This window comes from Siniperca chuatsi, linkage group LG17, assembly GCF_020085105.1.
Source record: "Siniperca chuatsi isolate FFG_IHB_CAS linkage group LG17, ASM2008510v1, whole genome shotgun sequence".
Lineage (NCBI taxonomy): Eukaryota > Metazoa > Chordata > Actinopteri > Centrarchiformes > Sinipercidae > Siniperca > Siniperca chuatsi.
Window position 1 is genome coordinate 3,940,747 of NC_058058.1, and position 22,507 is coordinate 3,963,253.

The 22,507-nt window shown below is 39.4% G+C and overlaps 1 protein-coding gene across 9 annotated transcripts in view; it reads left to right on the forward strand.

The window, feature by feature from the left end:
* The window catches only part of LOC122864486 (protein FAM131B-like), a 51,782-nt gene that overhangs the window by 16,690 nt on the left and 12,585 nt on the right, over positions 1–22,507 (forward strand). For 6 of the 9 annotated variants that reach the window (XM_044171961.1, XM_044171967.1, XM_044171966.1 and 3 more), the window contains exons 2-3: positions 10,918–10,955; positions 21,145–21,180. In XM_044171961.1, the coding sequence (XP_044027896.1) occupies positions 10,918–10,955; positions 21,145–21,180 (74 nt within the window). The remainder of the gene's footprint in view (positions 1–10,917; positions 10,956–21,144; positions 21,181–22,507) is intronic. The other 3 variants (XM_044171964.1, XM_044171968.1, XM_044171965.1) reach the window with 1 other exon arrangement.

The following is a 22,507-nucleotide window of genomic DNA, read 5'->3' on the forward strand; positions in this document are numbered from 1 at the left end:
CAGTAGCCTCACACATTCTGTACCAAACCACAGAAGCTCAGAGCTGCATGTTTCACAGTCTAACAAGCAAACATTACACTGCAGTCTCAGAAAACACAATTTATCATCACACTCTGAATCAGATTAATTACCAAGTACAATGCACGGGCAAGAATTAGCATCTTTCACATTAGAGTTATGCCAATTTTCCCCAAAGTCATTACACGGGACCCAACTCTCATTTGTGCGAAAAATCCTCTGCTGCACAATAAGTTATGTAGTTTGATTATAAGTCCGTCAATCAACAGAAAATGTATCTAACTAAATTATTTATTATTATATTTAACTAAAATTCCAAACACTGTGTCATTCCAGCTTCTCAGTTGTGAGAATTTGCTGCTTTTCTTTGTCTTAAGTGACAGTAAACTGAATATCTTTGGGTTTTGGACTTGGGCATTTTTCACTATTTTTGGACATTTTATACATGAAACGATAAATCAATTGAGAAAATAATCTGCAGATGATTTGATAATGAAAATAATTTCTGCTGCAGTCCTAGAAATTTTAAAAGCATGAGATGAACATTGCATGTTTTTGAATCCATCAGCATACAAATACATTGATGTTAGAGTTGATTAAAACCCATAACAAAAGTTTCTGGTACTGAACTCATTTTTTGGCTACTTTGGCCACAAAAACCTAAAAAAACCCACAAATGTTTTATGATTAAATCACACAGACCCTCATAGAACCTCGCTGCCTTGTGGCTGTAGAAAGCAGAGACTGGGCTTTGACAAACAATTGCCCGTTTATACATCCAGCATACACAGAGCAACTTTAACATTCATGTCGTGTTTCTGGCCAATTGACAAATGTCAGTTGAATATTCGCTCTGTTTTGGTATTCTTTGGTGTTAAGTGTTTAGCATGAATAATTATTTGACAAATTTGAAAAATGTCACTTACTCTGATTCACTGTTGGTGTCAAATAGATGAAATCTAAATACAACAAGGTCTTTTATGACAAAAATTGAATATGAATGAATATATATTTCTGAAAATAAAATGTATTTTTTGCTTCTGTTTAGCATCACTGTGATCACCAGCTTGACTTCTGTTTTACCCATATTTCTATTCACACTACATAACTTCCCTTCCCTTCCTCTGCTTCTCCTTTCTTCTTCTTGTCCCCCTGCTTTTCTTATCTTTCCAGCTTTTTGCTTTATCTTATTTTCCCAGCAGCCCTTGCTGTTCTCTCCTCGACATACCCTCTGCCCTGCGGTTTTGAACTTCGATCAATCTCTCGGTTTTGTTCCTCCGTTTCCCTCTTCACTATTTCCCCCTCTCTGGTTTTTTGAGAGCCTTCAGCTTCCCTCTATGTCTCTCTCACCCTCTCCTTTCTCCCCCGTGGCTCCGGCAGGGAGCTCCATCAACTCCAGAGGTCTCTGGTGTGTGAGTGTGTCTGTGTGTGTGTTGTGTGTGTTGTTGACTTGCTTGTGTATGTGTGAGTGAGTTTGTATGTGCCTCCATGCGTGTGGGTGTGTTGTGTGGAGTAAATGGCCTCCAGGATCCCCTGGGTCGCATCTCAAATGTACTCACAGAGAGCAGAGTCATGACTAAGACTGCATGCCTTTCATTAACACTGAGAGAGAGAAAGCATGTCTAACAGAGTTGGATAAGTCAGCTGAACTCACTCCGCACAAAGAAATGTTATCCTTCACCCGAAGTACTGGGTCAAGCCTGAAAAATGTCAAGTCAATTTTATTTATATAGCCCAATATCACAAATTTTGCCAAAATTTGCTTCAAGGGGCTTTAAAATCTGTACAGCTTACAACACCTTTTGTCCTTAGACCCTCGATTCGGATGACGAAGAACTCCCCTTTTAACAGGGACAAAGGGAAAAAACCTCAGGAAGAGCAACAGCAGAGGGATCCGTCTCCCAGGACGGGCAGACACGCAATAGATGTCGAGTGTACACAGTAGATTTACAACAGAAAATCAGAATATATACAATTATGATGACAAAATGTAGATTGTAAAACATAAGTGAAGAGGATGGATCCAGGAGGACAATTGAGCAGCTTCTGATCGGAGCCACACCATCTCCTCTCCACCACAGAGACCTGGAAAGAGGACAGGCCACACAAACACAGAAGAGGACAACAGCATTCACACAGACAGAAGAAACAAGCATAGAGAGAGAGAGACAGCCATGATAACAAACTAGGGAGAGAGGGACAGGCTGCATCTCCTGGGGAACGAAGATCCAGATCAACAACTGGATGAGGCACCAAAAACCAGGAGAGAGAGAGAGGTCCCAGGAAGCCTGAGTGCCTCAGCAGAGTCAGACTGTCTGATGTCAGCAGGAACATTATTCCAGAGAAAAGGGGCACGATAGGAAAAGGCCCTGCAGCCAGAAGACTTCTTTTTAACTCTGGGGACAGACAGGAGACCAGTATTCTGGGATCGGAGTGTACGGGATGGGACATAAGGTTTAATGAGAGCAGAGAGATAAAAAGGGGCGAACCCATTTACAATTTAAGTCATCAGAAGCACCAAGTCCGAACATGACATGGATAGGGAGACAATGACACCAGTGAATTTTCTGGTTTTAGTTAAGATCCTAGCTGCAGTGTTCTGAACCATTTGAAGACTTTTAGTAGTAGTGCGCGATAGGCCAGACAACCAAAACGTTACAGTAATCCAATCTAGATGAAACAATGGCATGAATTAGGATCTCTGCATCAGCCAAGGACAGAAAAGACCTCATTTTAGCTATGTTGTGTAAGATCAAGTGTAACACCAAGATTCTTGGCTGTCGAGCTTTAAGAGATCACACAGTTGTCGAGAGTTACTGTTACTTGATCAAACTGGTGTCTATGTCGGGCAGGGCCAATGACCAGCATCTCAGTTTTATCAGAATTTAGGAGCAGGAAATTACATGACATCCAGGATTTCACAGCAGATAAACGGGCCTCTAGATTTCTAGTTTGAGCATCATCATCTGCCTTTACAGGCACATGCAGCTGAGTATCATCAGCACAGTAGTGGAAATTAATTCCAAAACTTCGTATAATTTGGCCAAGAGGTGAAATATATAAAGAGAAAAGCAGAGGGCCAAGAACAGAGCCCTGAGGTACTCCATATTTGACATCAGAAAATAATGATAAATGTTATTATAAGAAGACTGTGTTCTTCCAAAAAGATTTTATCCATGTGAGAGCCAGGCCAGAGATACCAAAGTAGTTTTCGAGACGATCTAGTTGAGTATGCCGTGATCAACTGTATCAAAAGCCGCAACGAGGTCCAGTAATAGAAGTACCTAAGTTGAATTTGAAATGTGTTATGAAAGATGTGTCTGTGTTATGTGTGTTTGTGTGTGTACACATATATAAATGTATGGGTGTGGGCCTCCTCAGGTGTTCAGGAATGACCAACTTTGAAATGAGTTTGATTTTGTTTCCAAAATCAGACAGAACTTGATAAACTCTGATTATATCATTTTGGGTGAAGATGTAAAAGTTTTGAAATACTGTTGAAGTTATAAAAAGTTTAAAAGAAAATTCCTCCTCCTTCGTCTGATGCTCTTACACTGTTAATACCATACCACTCTGTAATTTTAAAGTAGTCACTTTCCTTTGAGATTTTTTTTTCTGCTGTATAAACTCCCTTTCTTGTACAGCATCTACCTCTCCTCTGTGTGACTGTCCTCACCAGACACAGTATATTTATGTTAAGTAGCAAAGTCAGAAGTAGTTGCTGCAAAAAACTCAAAAGGCAAACAAATCGCATTACATCACCTCCGCCACTTCTCACCCGCAACTGTGAGCCTGTCAATGCTTGTAAGCTAGCAAGTAGCTTGCTCAGTAGCAAACATTGTGTAAAGAAGCAACCTCAAACTTTCTCAAACAGGTGGGGTGTGCGATTCTGGAGAAATCCAATAACATGACAAATACCATGATATAGTTCGAACAACGACACAGCAAGTAATGTAACTAACGTTAGGTACTTTATGGGTACAGTTGCTGCTACGAAGCTAATTGCCAGAGAGGACAAGACGGTTTCCTAGAGCCAGCAAACTAGCTCCAGACAGCGATACTCACAACTCTCCTGCTACTATAGCTAACATCACAACAACAGCGTATCTTGGGAAACTAGAAAGTAAGCTGAATGTCCGTGAGCAAGTCATTTAACGTTACCTGACACACAAATCATGGCTGGAATAGTGTTGTGTGGCTCGGTTTCCCATTTACAGAGCCAGGACTGTGTACAAACACCGGACTTTTTTTCAGGCACATACAGAACAGACAGCTAGCGGACCGTGAGGAGATATTCGCTGAATCCCATACCCACCCACCTTTGAAGACTCAAGTTCCTGTTCCACCACTGTATGACTTTTTCGACAAATCACTGCAAAGCTTTCAAACTATTTCTACCGTCATTTGCATAAAGTTAAATCTTTTCAAGTTTCAACCCCTCCCTTTGTTGATATCGCTTGTAAGTTGTATGTCACCTGTTATCCCACAATGCTTTGAGAAGCGATTCACTCTAATCTACAGAAGATGAATAGGCTGAACTTTGCTTTGCCCTGAATAACGTTCAGGGCAAGGGTGTGGCTTTGACACTGGAGAGTGCAGCTCACAATCAATATTGGTTTGTATTACTGATGAAGGATGGTCTTTTGCTAATCTGAGCCAAGTAGGTTTACTTCCCTAACCTTAATCTGGATGTGACAGGTCAGAAAAATGTATCATTAGTATTATTACTTAGTTATTTTCATACATAACAGTCATATTGCTAATTTTGGAAGGTACTTACAGTTACATTACTACAGCTAAAGAGGCAATAATCAATATTTTTATAATAACAATGTATCAGAGATAACAATGTGAAAACATTGTGACAATGTGAAAGGAGACTCTTGTAGTGATAAACCTACAGAGAATGATCTGCATCTCCCCTCGGCTTTATGGAGCTTTATAGTGAGTTTCAGCTCATTTTTTAGCTGTCCAGCCCACAACTTTTTTTGGTTCACTCTCACAGCGTTGTTTTCGGCCACAACGGGCAGCTGTTTTCATTGAAAAAGCTCTAAAAACCCACTGTTCACTACCTGCTCAGCACCCAGTTACAGTCCACTCTGTGGGGCTTTTTAGCCTCTTTTAATTGTTTTGGGTTTTCGGCCCACAACTTTGCTCCAATGAACCTCATTTCCAGTCACAGCAGGCAGCTTTTCCAGCTGAAAAGCTCTGATTAACACACTGTATGCCACCTGCTCAGCAGCAAACAGATGACAGACACAGTTAGCGACTAGCTGGTGAACATAGTGGAGCGTTTAGCAGCTAAAGAGCCAGATATTTCCCTCAGGAGTTTGTAGAGACCAAAACAGAGCTAAAAGAGAGTGAATATTACATTCACCATGTGGCCAGAAACACGACTCCAAATGAACGATAATGTTGCACAGTAACTGCTGGATGTGTAAATAAGCAACTGTTTGCTAACAAGTTTGCCACTTATTTCCGCTGCAACAAAGTGACCAAAAAAATCGCAGGTTTAACAATATCTATAGGGCTGAGAGAATGAGTTAAAAAAAACACTCAGCATGTCTTGTAGCTGCATTGCATTCTGATCTGTTTTCTGTTTCTGTGGAGGTAGAAATTGTTCTTTGTTCATCCCCTGTGCTGATGGATTATGGACTGTTATTGATGTTGGTGCTAAATGGCGATTTAAGAAAGAAGCCCTCATTCTTTGATTCAGTGGGACTGAAACCAAAACATTTACTGTTGCTGATGTCTAAAACGTTTTCTGATATCAGAACCCTCTGTTGCTCTACCCGGGAGGACTCCCCTTGAGAAAAATATCATAACTGAGTGGACCAGCCTGGTGAAATGAACCTGAATGGAAATGAAAACATATCAGGGCAGAGCAGCCTCACTGCTATCTGTAATAGCTGCTGGAAAATTCTGATGTGTCATCATGCCATGGACATTTAGTCAGTTATCAACAAGAGGAAGGAAAATACACCACTTAGCATCAACATGGGGCCAGAAATGCCAGAAAAGTTGTTGCTGTTTAAACAGCAATAATTACATAAGAGTGTTTTATTTTTTCCATTTAAACACATTTCTGGACACTAGCAGCATTTTAGAGAATATAAGGAATTGTTTGGAGTATTTTCTTCCCAAATGGACATATAGCATTTTGCAATCAAGCCTTACATCTAGCTCAACAGTAGGTTATTTTCAACCTGTATGAATTGATTGCTTGGAATGTCTTTGGAACAGAGCTGTCATTTCTTGTCCCTTGAGATGAAGTACAACATCTCCAAACTGTATCTTCTACCAGTGAACAGTGACCACCCCCACACCCTTCGTAGAAGGGTTTTACTGATATTGATTTGGATGGAAAGCTTAAGTCTCCATTGAAGGCTGAGGTATTTTTAGACGCTGTCGATTGGCAGCGCTCCCTTCAGTGGGGGTGGGACCTGGCAGAGAGCACGAAATCAATGCGGACGGCATCGATGTGGATGTTGGGCCATATGTTGAGAATACAATACATAAGAAATATCGGCTCTTAGTGCGAAGTAGACTGATAAGTGAGTCCAGGCTGCTTTATTGATTTCAGCTGTTAAATCCACTTCAATCAGCCTTTCATCAGAAAGGAGATGAAAGCGAGGTAATGGGCTAAAGGAGGATTTTTAAGCTTTGAACAATGAACTGTTCTACTGCTCAAGATTATTCCTGCTTGAAACAATCTTAGTGATATTCAACAACTTAAGCAATTTTCTACATAAGCACCCTTATCTTGACTTCACTTATTTGTAGCTGAAGTCGGGCTAATTTCATAGCACTTTATTTTAGTGTCTCCTGCAGCAGTTTGGATCCAACAGGAGCTGTGGGGAGGCGAAACAGCGTTTTATCTCAGTTCTTATCACGCGATACTAGAGATGTAGGTTATAATTTGTGTTAACACGGGGGAGGCCTCTCCTTTCATCGCCACTTAAATCTAATATCCTTCAACAGCTCAGGCCTCGCTGACTCATACAGGTCGTGCCCCCCTGTGCCAAGGCATGGTGTGGATAATTAATCTAATTTTAGCGCTGGCTCTGAGTGTTATACTGGACAGAGATTGCATTTTTACTCAATGTTGCAATAAAAGATTGATTCCAAGAAGAAACACTGGTTTCATCTGATTCTTTATGATCCATGTGAGAAAACTGAGCATGTTTACCTGCACACTAGTGTCCTGGTTATGAGTCATATCCTGTTTTTGTTTATATTTGGGGATATAATCATTACATGGAACACAATGTCACAAACTAGCTGAGAGGCTGTGACAAAGAAGGAGCCCACAAAGGAGAAATACTTAAACAAAAATAAGTTAGCGAGATCAAGTGTGAAAATTAGCAGTGCATTTAACAACAATTTTGATAATCCATTAATTGTTTGTCATAAAAAAAGAAAAAAATGCCAAATATTTGCTGTTCCAGCTTCTCAGATATGAAGACTTGCTGCTTTTTAGTATAAACTGATAGTGGTAATTTAAAACAAGCAATTTGAAGATGTCACCTTGGGAAATAGTTTCATTTCATTTCATTTTTAAAAAAATTTTTTTTTTACATTTGATAACTAAATAATTCATTAATGAATCAAATATATAATCAACAGATTCATCAGTAATGAAAATAATTGTTACTTGTAGCCCTAAATGCATGGCTGTGTGAGATATGTGCTGTGTAGGTGTTGAAAGCTGCCAAATCAAAGAAGGAAGACATACAAGGTGGATGCCAGCTGGAAGCGAGACAGAAAATGAGCTGATGGGCGAGTTTTAATAGCCTTCAGGGCCCAGGATGACCACATCAGCTGACAACCCTCCCAAGGCTCACCAGACAGAGGGGAAGAGATGACACAAAAGAGTTATTCATATCCCTGATTAAATGACTTAAAGTTCTCAAAGTTTCTCAGTGTCTGCTGTCTGTGCAGGCTGGTCATCTGCATCCGTCTGTCATCTCTGTTGTAATGTTTAAATGATCAAAAACTGTTAAGAATGAACCTTCTTTGGTATACACTATGGCTGCCTGAACACTTGCTGTAGTTTAACGCTGGATTCTGGATATGGCTTCTCAATTTTAACTGCTTGTAATGGAACATAAGCCTGACAAGTGATACTCATACATCCTTTTCTACACACTATTGGCCTTAGAGTTGTACTTTCATTGCAAAATGCTGTTCGTGACTTTCAATAAGAGGGACAAATGCAACAGAACCAAATAAAACAGACACAACAGGTTTTGCTAGCTCCCCCACTTGCAGACAATAATTAAGTAAATACCAAGATGTTTTAAGTTGGTCTTGAGCTCAGTTTTTGGTGTGTGGTGAGCCATTTCTTCATTTTTGACTATGATTACTGTATACCATTAATCATGCTGCTTGTTTTTCTGACTAACTATTACTCCTCTTTATATCACACTATTCAAATAGACCAGCTCACATATTCAAACTTTTCAAATCGAGTATAAGGACGCCTCTGGGTTTCTGTAACAAGTATTTGCTGTTTACATGTGCGAACAGAAACGTGATTTGTGTGCACATAAACATACTCATTCTTTAATTTTCTAACCTCCTTTATTCCTATTGTTCATTTTTATTTAACCTTTATTTATAGAATAGCAGACTGTGCATTGATGTATTTTCAGTTTTCTTCACTATGTCATCTTTGGTTGCTCTTGCAGGAAAAAGACTGTTTCTACTTCACATTCTCATCTGACTTTTCCTGCTTGTTTTGAGAATCCAACCAGGGACCCTACACTCAAAATCTAAACCTCCCCACTGCCTGAGCCACCACTGATGCCGACTCATTATCTCTCCACCGCTAACACACACCATACTAATCCTGGTCTCATTTTGTCTAGACTGTGTGGAATTACCTATCTGTCTACACCATCTATAATAAAAGTGCTGCTCACTCATTGTGAGCTTGGTGACAGAAAAGCAAGTAATGACTTCACATTTGACAAAAGCATGCCCAAAGGTACGTGGCCAGGCAAGTTTCAGGGATACAATTTTTCATAATTTGTGCACACAGATTAACAGAATAGAAAATATCTGTTATAGATTATCCCATAGAATACATATAAAGGATGTAAAAGGACAATGTGCTAAAACCCCAAGTATATCCACATATCTCCAGTTCAAACTCAAACTGTATTAAACCCAGGCACCCATTTAATTTGTCCGTGACAACTTTTACTATTTACTTTACACTGCATTACACAGCGGCATGTGTGCACCAGCAGCCAAAGCTGGCCAGCAAAGAGTAAACAAGGAACTGAAACAACATCCAATGTAGCATCAAAACTGCACGAGAAAGAGAGTACCAAGGGACAATGACAAATGGAAATGACAATATTCATTTGAAATAATGACTTCAATAATTTGATAGTACCTCTGCATTAAAACACAGCTAACAGCCTGTAACTTCAGTTCCTACGGCTACAATAACTGTAGCATTTATTGTAGAGGGAAAGAATTAAGTAATTTGAGGGAACAATTTAATGATTTTGAGTCCATGGATTTTCGAACATCTGCTGAAATGTATGAAAATGTAGAAACGTATTTTATATTTGAATTTGTAAGGGATCAATATGTGGTATATCTCATCAAAAAAAATTTAAATGTGTGATTCTACAGCTCATGCAACAAGAATCCCCAACAATTTCTAGAATGAAAAGATCTGTTTTCTTGCTTTGAATAGTGGACTACCATCACTGAACATGGAACACAAACAAAGGCTGCTTCCCCAGGTGGAAAAACAATTGAGCCAATCAGGAGCTTTGTCTTCGCCAAAAAATTGGCAACATAAAAACTGTGACAAGCTTGGATGAGATCGACACAGTTGCACAGGTGGATGTAAGTCGACTTACAGAGAAATAAATCCCTTAAATTGTCACATTCCTTCGATCAACATGACAAACGTTAAGTTAACGGCTCCTGGCAACCGCTTCTGTGAACCGCTTCTGTGTTGACTGAAAATGACGTTGTCGAGATGGATACGTCACTCGATACTGACTGGTTAGTACAAAAACAAACAACCCCTCCCAAAAAGAAAACTGCTAACACAAAGACGATGAAAATAATGAAGTGAAAACAAAAAAGCAAATCAGTCTGATTATCAGGCTAGAATACTGTCCCTGAACGGTGTTAACACGGACACTGAAGACAATGATTTAGCAGGGATACATTAATGCTTTTCACATGTGTGCTTTCACAGGTTGCATTGGATGAGCTGATTTACTGTTAAGGTCATACTCAAGGTCATCGTGTAATGGAAGGAGAGGGTTAAATCAGTTATCAAAATCTTCAGGTTCTGGCTTCTCTGGTCAACAGCCACTGTTTTCTATTTTATTACCACTAAATTATTAAAGTAGCACTCCATTATTTATGATAATAACTAGCACAACGGCTTCCCCTTTTATCACCCTCAAATACTTTAGAATCATTTCTGGCCTTCATGACTCATACTGGTTGTGCCCTCTGTGTGCCAAAGCTTGGCATGGATAATTGATCTAATTTTAGCATGGTGTGTTTGTGTGTGTGCGAGTGTGTGTGTGAGAGGGAGAAATACTGGACAGCGTTGTCATTTTCCCTCAGCGAGCACGTTGAAGGCTGCATCAGTTTGACATACTGTTATCTCCTTCTCCCTCTCTCTGTCAGTGTTCCTCGCTCACTCCTCTATCTTCCTGCTTCTCCTTCCCTCGTTCGCCCTCTCCTATCATTGACGGTTGAGACAAAGTAATTGTGTATTCTGGACTGATATTTTGTGTTTTCTTGCATCTGTGTTTCCTGCACATGGCTTGATACCTGTAGCAACTGACGCACCTGTGATAATGAAATTATCTTAAATTCATCTCTCTCTGTTTCTTTCTTTCTTTGGCTCTCCAGCAGTGGATGCGGTGCCGGTACAGAAAGATGGGGATCAGGTAAAATGCTATTATCTTTTTTTTTTTAATTCCTCCACCATTTGTGCACACCTCAATCTATTTTCCCATTTTGCTAAAAGCCACTGTGACTGAATACAAAAGACACTGCTGCTGGTGTCCTCAGCTCTCCTCCTACATCTGAACAGTCTCCAGACAGAAATGGCGGTGTGTGACAGTGTCATTTCTTGTCTCCTCAAATCTGAAAGAGGTGAGAAAAAGAAGCGCTGCTACTCACCCAGAACTGCCTCCTGCTGTTAGACGACCAGGCCTCGGCCTCAAGAAAGGTCGCCCAGGTCTAAACTTTGAAAAAAGAAAAACGATTCACTGTGTGTATTTTTTTCTTTTCACAGTATGTGTGTGTGTGCGTGGGTATGAGCATTTGTCTCTGTAATCCAGCACATTGGAATTTAGCTGAATTAAAGGGGAACTCCACCTATTTCACTTATCAAAGTCTGTTTGCAGGTCTCGAGGAGTGCTACTGCAAATGTGAAAAGAGTTGCCTTTTGTGGCTCCAGCTGTGTGAAATTGCCTCACGTGATGTCACTTAAGTCAGCATCGGTTGGGGCTGAAGACTACAAGTTTGAAAATGAAAAAAATCTGGAGGTGTGGAGTTAGAAAGGAGTGACCTTACCGCTCCTCATCTCTGCTTGAGGCTGGCAGTTCAAGGCTACATTAGCCGCTACTAACATAACACACCTGAATCTTTGACTGAACTTCTTTAATGAAGAAGAATGTGTGGGATAAAAAAGACAATGGTTCTGCTGCATCTTTTTTTTTTTTAACTGTCCGTCATGAGTCCGACAATGTTATAGGAGTGCTAAATCAGTACTCTTGTAATGACCAGTAGGTTAAAGTGCTTTCTTTCAACTTTAATTTGAGGGTGTTTAAATTCCTGTTGTGTAAGCAGTTCGGACACGCAAACCTTTTTATACATAGTCCCCCGATTTTAAGACAATGCACCAGAACAATCTTTCTAACATAGACAAGGAAGCCAAACTGTGGGATGTTCTTGACTGGCTGAGTCAGTCACCTGACCTCAGTCCAACTGATTATTCCTTTTACCGCTGAAAACCAAATTGAAGGCAAAAAGCCCCAGAAGATGAAGAGAAGCTGACTGCTGTACAGGTTTGGCAGAGCATCACCAGGGACGTCTGTGAGCCGTAGACTTCAGACTGTCACTGAAATATTAAATATGAGTGTCCAGGTAGCCGAGTGGTTAAGGCGCACACCATATAACCGCAATGTCCCCACTTCAGTTTGTAGCATGTCACACCCCTCTCTCTACCCCCTCAGGTCTTACCTGTCTCGATACTTCTAAACAAATAAATATTATATATGAAGGGGGGGGGGGGGGTTTGTTCAAGAAAGTTTATGTTAATTGGTTATTTCTGCTGCCTCACAGCAAGAAGGTCCTGGGTTTGAATCCTTCGGCCAGCTGGGGCCTTTCTGTGGAGTCTGCATGTTTGTCCCGAGCCTGCGGGTGCTCCGGTTTCGTCCCACAGTCCATTGTCCAGATTAATTAGTGACTCTAAATTGTCCGAGGTGTGAATGGTTGTCTGCCTGCATGTGTCAGCCCTGTGATAGCTTGGCTACCTGTCCAACATGTACCCTGTCTCTCATCCAATGTGAGGAGGGAATGGCTAATGCCCTCCCGCACGATAAGCAGGTATAGATAGTGGATTTCTTTTGGGCTAGGAGAGTTGGGGGCTATGCATAAAAAGGGCTACAGTTCTTCACTGTTCACTTGATGTAAACGTGAAGACCATCAAAAGAAAGCTGAAAATCAGCACTTCATCCTTATTTTTTTATATTAAATCCACTGTGCTGCAATACAGAGACAACATAAACAATGTGTCACTGTCTTAATACTTTCTGACTACACTGTATCTAACAACTGTTCCGTTGTGTGTTTGGTGAAATAATCCTTCACTTAAAAAGCAGTATCACATACTAAAGTTTCTTTTCTCTTGAATGGAAAGAAAGTGTCTTAGAAGAACCACCCTGCCTTAAAGATCTGGCATTTCGAACCAGACAAGAAGAATATTAATAAATACTACCGAGCATGTCTCAATATCTGGCAAGAAAATTGAAAATAAAATGAGGACATACTGACAGAAAATATTGGTATCAGCCCTCAGAAGCTCATATTAGACAAATCTATGTGTACTCCTGCGTGTATGCCTGCATTCTCGTGAATGGGTGTGAAGGTGCGTGTGTGTTGATAGTCTCTTACCAAGGCCACAGAGCCGTTCTCCCCAGGGCTCAGACTATTACTGAGCTATGTATCACTTCTCAGCTGTGGACCCTGGGGAAACTGAGAGAGCAGCAGAGAGAGAGAGAGAGAGAGAGAGAGAGAGAGAGAGAGAGAGAGAGAGAGAGAGAGAAAGACAAAAACGGAGACATCCATCTTATTGTTTTTCCATCATTGGCTGCTGCTTTCTTTTCTTTAGTGTGGTCATTTTTCCTCCTACACACGGTTTGGAAGGCCGTCATACACCAGTAGTTTTAATACTGTATAAATGTTTTATATTTAATATATATAATTTATATATTTGTTAACATCATTACATTACTGCTAAATCAATTACACTGAAAGACAAGTGAAAGAGCAAGATGGAAATAATCTGTAGCTTCCTTCTGATGCCAGTGGTAGGTACTGTAGTCCCAGTGACTTTCTTAAAATTAGGACCATATTTCCCATAAACCCTGTTGCTCTCTGTTCACCTGCCTCCTCCCCGGAGAGAATAAACATGTTAGAAATGATTTCTATATTCCTGCCATCAACAGAAACTTTGAAATATTGCACATATTTCAGACTTTTGGTAAGAATTTGGTGGCCATGGCATCAGTAGCGGAATTCATTTTTGATCAAGTGTTGTTCCTGTTGAGCATTGATCTCATAGCAGCCCTCGAGTTGTTTGCTTCCTCAAACATGACTTATCGGCTGGAATTTATAGGCCTGCAGAGAGAGAGGCCAGCAGGTGGAGAGGGATTTGACAAAATATAACACAGGAGCTCAGAGAGATGACTCAGACTCAGAAACAGGGGGCTCTGGACCAAGACAAACAAAACACTACAGACTATAAATATATACTATAAATACTAAATACTTTACAGTCAGAAACACAAACAGACTATTCTAAATGTTGAAGGAAAAAATACAGGCTGTGAACATGAGAATCAGAGATGAAATCGGAGGACTAGACACAGAGACATCTAAATATAAAACAACAAATAAAGAGTTTACAGAATAGCACAGCTGCAGAAATCTGACCAGAGATGAAAAAACAAGGTTAAGAGTCTACCGCCATTAGCAAGTGGTACTTTGAGCTACATACTACATGGGCATGCTAACATATTCATAGTGACAATGTTAACATACTGATGTTAACCATCTTAGTTTAGCATGTTAACATGTTAATATTTGCTGATTAGCACTAAACACAAAGTATAGCTGAGGCTGATGGGAATATCTTTAGTTTTGCACGTATTTGGTCATAAATCAAAGTATTGGACAATGAAAATATTTACCTGATGATGGCGCTAGATGAAAAGTTAAGGGATCACCAAAGTTATTACAATTCATCCTGAGGGGAACATAAATGTGTGTACCAAATTTCGGAGCAATCAAGCCAAAAGTTGTAGTCGTTTCACTGAAAACCCCAAAATGTAAACCTCATGGTGGCACCAGAGAACGTGTCAGGGGATCACCAAAGTCAGTAGGATTTATCCTCTGGGGACCATGAATGTCTGTACCAAATTTCACGCCAATCCATGCTATAGTAATAATAATAATAATAATTTCAGTCTGGAGCAGAGAGGTGGACACTGCCATCCCAAACAGACTTTTAGAAAGTCAATGAGTTTTTTAAACTGCACTAAACAGGTGTGAAAGCACCCTTAAAACTTTACATCACAGACACAAACTAGAGCTCATGTTTTACTAATGAACATGGGAATCAAAGGTATGAGCTCATCATGCTGGACTCACATGAGCACATTAAACACTGTCAACTAAAATGAAGGAACATCCCTGTAGCATTAGGCTCAGTGAAAGGCACATTAGCTGAAACATCAGCCTGTTTGTGGTTCCACTAAAAGTCAGATCAATACTGAATGCTCCGATCAGATATCCTCTGAGGATATGTGCCTTCCAAATACACACAAGTCTGACTAAAAGGATGGAAAACACAAACAGATCTGACTGAGCTCAGCTAAACTCAAGAATTAATTTATCACCATTTAGTGTTTTTCCTCAGTCCGGGGTTTTAGACTTCAAATGAGTTTCTGAAAGATGATACCACAAAGACATTTTCTTGAAAGCCGCCACTAGATATTTCACCACTATTCAATTTCTTTAATGTTTTCCATTTTCATGCCAAAACTGTAATGTTTTCCCACCAGGATTTGAATAGTAAAAGTTTCTGAAACTGAATTTCCACATCATGTGACACTAAAACTAAAGCAATTCTTTAAAGATTAGCAGCTCTTTAAGCAAGATGATCCCACAGCTCTAAAATTTAAATAAATTACTTATCTTGCATGTAGTACAAAACCCTATTACTGCTTTCTATTACGTACTATTATGTTATGACTTATTGTCCCATTGAACCACTGATAAACTTTAAACCTTTTAACCGACGGGGCCTCCAAACTTCTGATGTTATAAAAGAAAAAATATGAAATGAAAAGACCTCCTGAACCCCAGAATTTATCCTTCACCCTTTAAAAAATGGTTTTCTGTGCTTCCCTGAATAGATTCTTAATTTATTAGAAGATTAAGTTAAACAGTTTTGTCATATAATTACTGTATATATTACTGTATGTAGTGAAATGATTTGTAGCATGCTTCTGCTATGACTGTCCAAAATATCTACAGTACATTACATTATAAGAAAGCAGAAAATAACCACAATAGAAAGTAATTATGTACCCCGCATAGGGTCCAATGCATGCTGGGATAGGCTTACGCACCCTGTGACCACGAACAGGATAAATAAGTATAGAAAATGGACAGATGGATAGAAGGTAGTTATTATTGTGTAAACTATCTGCTCCAGGAAAATGCTTCTAAGGCGTAATTTCCTTCAGCATAAAGAGCTGATTTAACCAGCTGGGCACAGAGTTAAATGTTAGAGCTGAGAATGTCAGTTTACTGAGAGACTGTCAATGTTATCGTAGCTGAATGGATTTGAGTTTCAGCTCGCACAATGCTGCTGCGTCTCACTTCGATTCAGGAAAATCCACAATTGACGAGGCTACAGGGAAGAGCTCAGCTGTTATATATTTTATGGAGTCTGAATACAAAATATGAGCGCACGCACACACACACACATTACAAAGATGGTGATGATGCTTGACTTTTCGTCCTCGGTTGACCATGAGAGCTTAACATTCACACACTGAGGGATGCATCTGAATCCAAATCCTGCGACCTCTGACGCAAGCTGTGTTAATAATACACACACTCACTCTCTCTCTCTCATACACACACACACACACACACACACACACACACACACAGTCCAAGGACAGAGATGACACCACTATTACCACTTGCGTCTCATCACACGTTTGACCATTATAAATCATGGTTGAAACCTCCTACACACACAGTTATTAATTCTTTATGTGAGCTACATACTGACCCTGAACCCTGTTGTGTTTGCAATTTCTGAATAATTTAGAGGGCAATAGCTGCAGTTTTCTGCTCCATAGCACAAAATGATCATAATTTATCTGCAAAGGGTGACAGGGTCATTGATTAATACCAAGGGTTGAATGATTAGCTGGGACAGCTTCTGAGATTTCAGGATTTCAAGACTCACTGTGCTGTATCTTAGACTTATGTAATTGAAGAAAATACTTTTTTTTTTTTTTTGCCATGCTAGCGGCATTACTCTAGGGATGGCAAAGTTTGGTCGCTCAGTCTACCACTTTCGTCCAGACAGAAATAACTCAAACTATTGGAATAGATTGCATAGATGAATTGTTGACAATCCTACTGATGGTTTTTTGTTAAATGTCTTGACAACTATTACATAGACTGCCACTGGTCCACACATTCATGTCTCCATCAGGATGAATTTTAATAACTTTAGTGACTCCCTGACTTTTCATCTAGCACCATCATCAGTTTAAATGTCCTGCATTATCACTGAGCGCATGCAAACATTAGCATTTAGCTTATAGCACTGCTCTGCCGAAGTACAACCTCTCAGAGCCGCTAGCATGGCTGTAGACTCTCAGTCTTATTTAACAATATATCGGTAGCACATTCTTGTAAGTCACTCTTTACATAGCATTTATGACTTGTAACCAACTGTTAAGAAATAATTTACTAATGTTTTATAGATCCTTAATAAGCAGTTAATAAGCACAACTTTGGGGTTTATCCTCCTCCAGAATGACACTTGCTTTTTGTTTCTTTTTGCTCCAAGAGACACTTTGACCTTTAGAAAAGAGCTCAAGAGTAACTGAAGCAAAATCTGCTTATTGACATTGTCAGTGTTGGGGTTCTCACTTTCTAATAAGTCATATCCTCAGTTACAGATGTTAATAAGAGGGTTACGACAACAATCCATTAAAGGCTACAGTTCACAACAAGTTGTTAATAGACATATTCTGGTCCATATGCTAAGATTTTTTTCCAGAAGGAAGCGGCCAAACAGTCCAAAGTCCATTGGAGGGGTCTTCCTGATGGATCAAAGAGTTAAAACGATAAAGCAAGTATCATATCAGGAGGATATACGCCAGCTACAGAGATTCTTCGCAACCTGGCAACCCAAAAGTTGTTCTTATTAATCTAGTTTTATTTCTATAAAGTATTAGTAAATGCTTTATTAACCATAAATAAAGCCATTAGTTACAACTTATAAACACTTTATAAAGGGTGAATTATTAGAGGGTGATACCAATATCTTTCTTTAATCGGTATCCGTTCATAGTATTGTAGCAACACTGAAAGTATAGGTCTTCCATGCAAAAAGGAGATGAGAGTTGACATGACAAGAGTTGTTTGACTTCCCACAAGACACCAACAGGGGTCGATAGAGGTCATAAATGACTCAATGTCACTGAATACATTAACATTTAACAAAATATTTAATAAGCATAACATAATACATTGCTGTTGTTGAGTATATTTCTCTTATTAGTAAAATTCAAATACATTATTATTTTTTAAATAATAATGAGCTGATTCCTTCTCGGTTTCCTCGGATCGCTGAGTGACTTATTCTAGTTGTTGAAAGATTCATTTGCTTCAGTCCAAGCTGCAGCCCCACTGCTGAGCATGTTCATTAGCTTTTGAGATTAAATAAGCCATTATTCAATTAGTTTGGTTTAGTCAGTACTGTGAGTGTTACACAGTAAGTGTTAGTGATTAACGACATGTTTGTTCAGGAAAACTCCTTTCGTGAATAAATGAAGGTTAAAAAGCGTCACTGAAGTTATTTCTTGGTATGTTTTTGCTCAGGTCTAGTTCTCACCCAGTTCACCCAGTGTGAATGTTACTTATGTATCTGTATGAATTATTCCCCAGATCTTTCCCTGTTCTTGTTAATGTAAATCTGAGGCAAAAACCCAACAAGGCCACTGGTGACTTGTGCTTCACTAAATCCCTCTGCCATCTCAGGGGCTGCTTTGTTAGAGGAGGATTATTCTTATTCCTCATTCACTTGTCATGAAAATAAACATCTCTGACATGAATATTACATCGATGCTTCCGAGAAAGCGAAAGGGAGGGCAGAATTAATTCTAGCTTTCAGTTATGGCTCGCCCGTGGTTTCAATTTGCTAACCATCCCCTGGATTTGACACTAGATGAAAAATGTTAATCAGGTCTATAAGGCCTTAAACCAAGTCAGACCCAAATTCACATTCATTCATTTAGATATTCTAGTTATAGAGTCTCTGAGCCAGCAGCTGCTGATTAAGGCATGAATAAATACAAAGACAGAGGCCGACCTCCATCTTAATGTTTTATCACCACTGGTACATTGCTTTCTGTTCTTATTCTTTTATTGCCAAATTCAAATGGGGTTGTGCATCTTCCACCAGCCATGTTATTAAAGTATTAGCATTTTTATTATTATTTGGTTTGTTTCTTTAGATGACCTTATGTCCATAGCCGATCTTACAAGTAATAATAACATCATATGAAAAGGCGTCTGACCTGTTCCATTACTTTTTCTTCTTAATATCTTATCTTTAATGCCTCTTTCTGAGCAGCCACAGGCACGTAGGAATGAATGATGCACTTTTAAAGCTGCACAAGATTAGATTTTTTATGTGTCCACCTCTTATTCATCTGAAATCACACAATTGAGGCTACAATAAGAGAAGAACACCTTTCCCCACAATAAAAATGCTGTTGATTCAATCTATTTGTGTAATAAATTTGTTATTACTGTTGGCTATGGTCACTACTCTGCTGACAGAAACTAACCAAACAAGACATCAGAATGAAGAGAGCGAGCCGTCCATTAAAAACCCCAAAAACAAGCATTAGTGTAGTATGTTCTTCTTCTTTCTTTCCTCTGGTATCAAGCATCATAGACCAGTTGTGTTGGTTAGTCGGGCATACTATTGTTCTGGTAAATGAAGGAAGAGTGCACGTGAAACGCATGTGCAGGTTAAAATAAGATAAAATATAATCATTTTAGTATTTCCCATAAGCAATAGAGCAAAATAATCAACATAAAATCTGACTTAATCTGATGTTCAAATGTTAGTATCCTCTTTACATTCACTAATGTCACATTATATGTAGGGAGGGTTCTGCATTAAATGGTTAGCTATGTACATTTTTCTCACTGAAGCTGTGCTATGAATGGAGATACTGTCCTGCACAAGCAAACACATTTTAAAGATTAAATATCATAGTTTACATTTCATATGACCATAAATTAAACTCCTGAATGTTTCTAAAATCTATTTGAGCCACCTCTGTAGTAGCAGCAGCTTTGTAAGGACAGGAAATAAAGTTTGGCATTTACTTTGACACAGAGTTTAGGGCATTTTCCGTTTCACCTCTCATGCAGTCTGTGATCTGTGGCTTTGTAGGGTTCAACTATGATAACAAGCTTTAAGAGCCAGTAGAGAAACTCTTTGGGGCACTGTGACAAAAGGCCTGAAGTTAAAAAAAAACAAGTATTAAAAAAAAATAAATTTTGACAGCAGTGTTAGCTGTATTTAAATTCTCTGGAGCGACCACAGTTTCCAAAATGTTCCTCTTTCCTTTGTGTCTGTTGTACAGTATGATGAATATGCATGATTGTCTGTGTGTGTATGTACGTGCATGCATATGAGGACACAGAATAAATGGTGTCCAGGTTTGGCCACCCATCAGATTTGTTGTTGCCCTTGGCAACAGGATCACCGCTGAATGGTATCCATTGGTTACCTAAACATTCTGAGCAGTGTAGATGGACAAAGAGGGATGGTGCAGCTGACAACACACACACACACACACACACACACACACAGTACTACACACAATTACCCAATTTCTATATTTCCCCTCCTATTCCAAAAACTGCTTCTCATGTCGTCTGTCTCTCTTTCTACACTTTGACTCAGCTGAAAATAAAAGCTGCACTGCACAGCTCATACTGTACATGTGTCTACGGTACAGTTTACTGGTTTAAGTGCCTGTTCGAATCAGAAAAATAATCATTCTCAAGCTTGCTGTTTTAGTGAGCTCCTGATACACAAACACTATGTAGACTGAAAATGGGGAGACTGTTGTATTTTGCACAACCGTGGATTATAAAATTTCAGAATATAACTGAGGGTCTATCACAAATGCATGCAGCATTCAAAGATTGCATTTTTAATTCAATGTATGACCAGATTCACCCAAAATATAAAGTAGTTCAAGACTAAACACACTTCAAAATCTCTCCAAGAAACGACTTAACTAAGTAAAATTTTGATGTCCTTCAAAACCGAATGTGAAATTTTAGGAAACCTAGGAAACTGCTGACACCCGAATATCCCAAATGTAAATGTTCAAATTACTGTAATTCAGGACTAAGGCTTAAGACCAGTTTCTATGTCCCAAAACTTCTCTTCCCTCTTTCAAATCTCCTTCTTCTCTTCCTGCCTTTGCTATACCTGTACTTTACTCCTCCCCTTCTCCCTCTCTTTCCTCCCCTCTTCTCCCTCCTCTCTCCTCCCTCCCCCAGCATGGCCGTGCCGAGTTTTCCTGGGAAGGAATCAATGTAAGTCTCTTTGTTTAAATCTCCTTCTTTTCACTCACCAAATATCCTCTTCTTGTCATTTCCCCCTCCATCACTCACCCACTACCTGAGTTTGGGCTTTGAGTATATAAGTTGACATCCTGCTTGTTTATCCTTCTGCCCCTTCCCACCTCTTCCTGCCACTCTTTCTCTCTCTTATCTCTCTCTCCCACTCCCTCTCTCTTATCCCCCAGTTTTTATTTTTCTCCCCATAAACTCTCCCTCCCATCCGTCTCCTCTCTTGGCCCTGCTAATCTACTGTACTGCAAGCTTCATATATATACAGAGTCACAGATAACAGGCTGTAATAAGCTTATCCTATCCACAGCTGAAGCCTTCGTACAAGTCCCAGTTTTTAGTGAAAGCACTGCATGATGAAGTGCATCGCTACTGAACTGTTTCTGTACCTTCAGCAAAATTTATTTGCACAATGTGAATTTTGTCGACTCAAATATGCTTTGAGGCAAATAATCTCACAGACACACTTCTGTTTCAAGCATCAGAGGTCTGGAGAAATGCTCTTATACAATTACTGAATTCTTGTACTTGTGGTTTGTTTTTCAAGCCAGGGGGGTCCAAGTTTGCGTTGTTAGTTTAGGTCAAATGCTAGCAAATTTGTTAGCAAATAAAAAGCAAGTTTTATCAAACTTGTCTGACAGCCTGTCATGCTTTACATGGGAGAGAGAAACTTTCATCCATAGCGATACATCAAAGCCCTGGATGAAATATACATACATATTCTCCCTTAAGTGAAGGCTTCCTTCTACATCCAGCAGACACAGGTGTTTGTGTCCACCTGATGAATATAAGTCCAATATTTACTCTCCTTTTAGCTCTGGTTTGGTCTCCAAAACTCCTAAATATTGTACTTCCTTCGCCACTAATTACTACCTTTGTTTAGTGCTGGGCAGGTAGTGTAAAGAAGGTTAATCAGAGCTTGTTTGTTGAAAACAGCTGCTTGCTGCTGCTGGAAATGTGGTTGATGAGAGCTGTGACACTGAACCATGCAGTACACTATGAGCTAAAGGAGGCTAAAAAGCTTTACAGAGTTGATATGTTACTATGAGTGACCCCTTTCAACATGTAGTCATTTGATTTAATGTCAATACAAAAAAGCTTCATGAATGCAGCTTTAAACATTTGCATGTGAGATTTATTTAGGTATGAAGCTAACAGTAGCTAACAGTTTTGCTGTCCTACCAACAGCAGAAAGACATGCTCAGATGTCGTTGTTTAAATGCAACAGGTTTGACATATGATGAGAGCCCAATGCTGCTGCACTAATTGTTTACATTTCTCCAGAACTCTG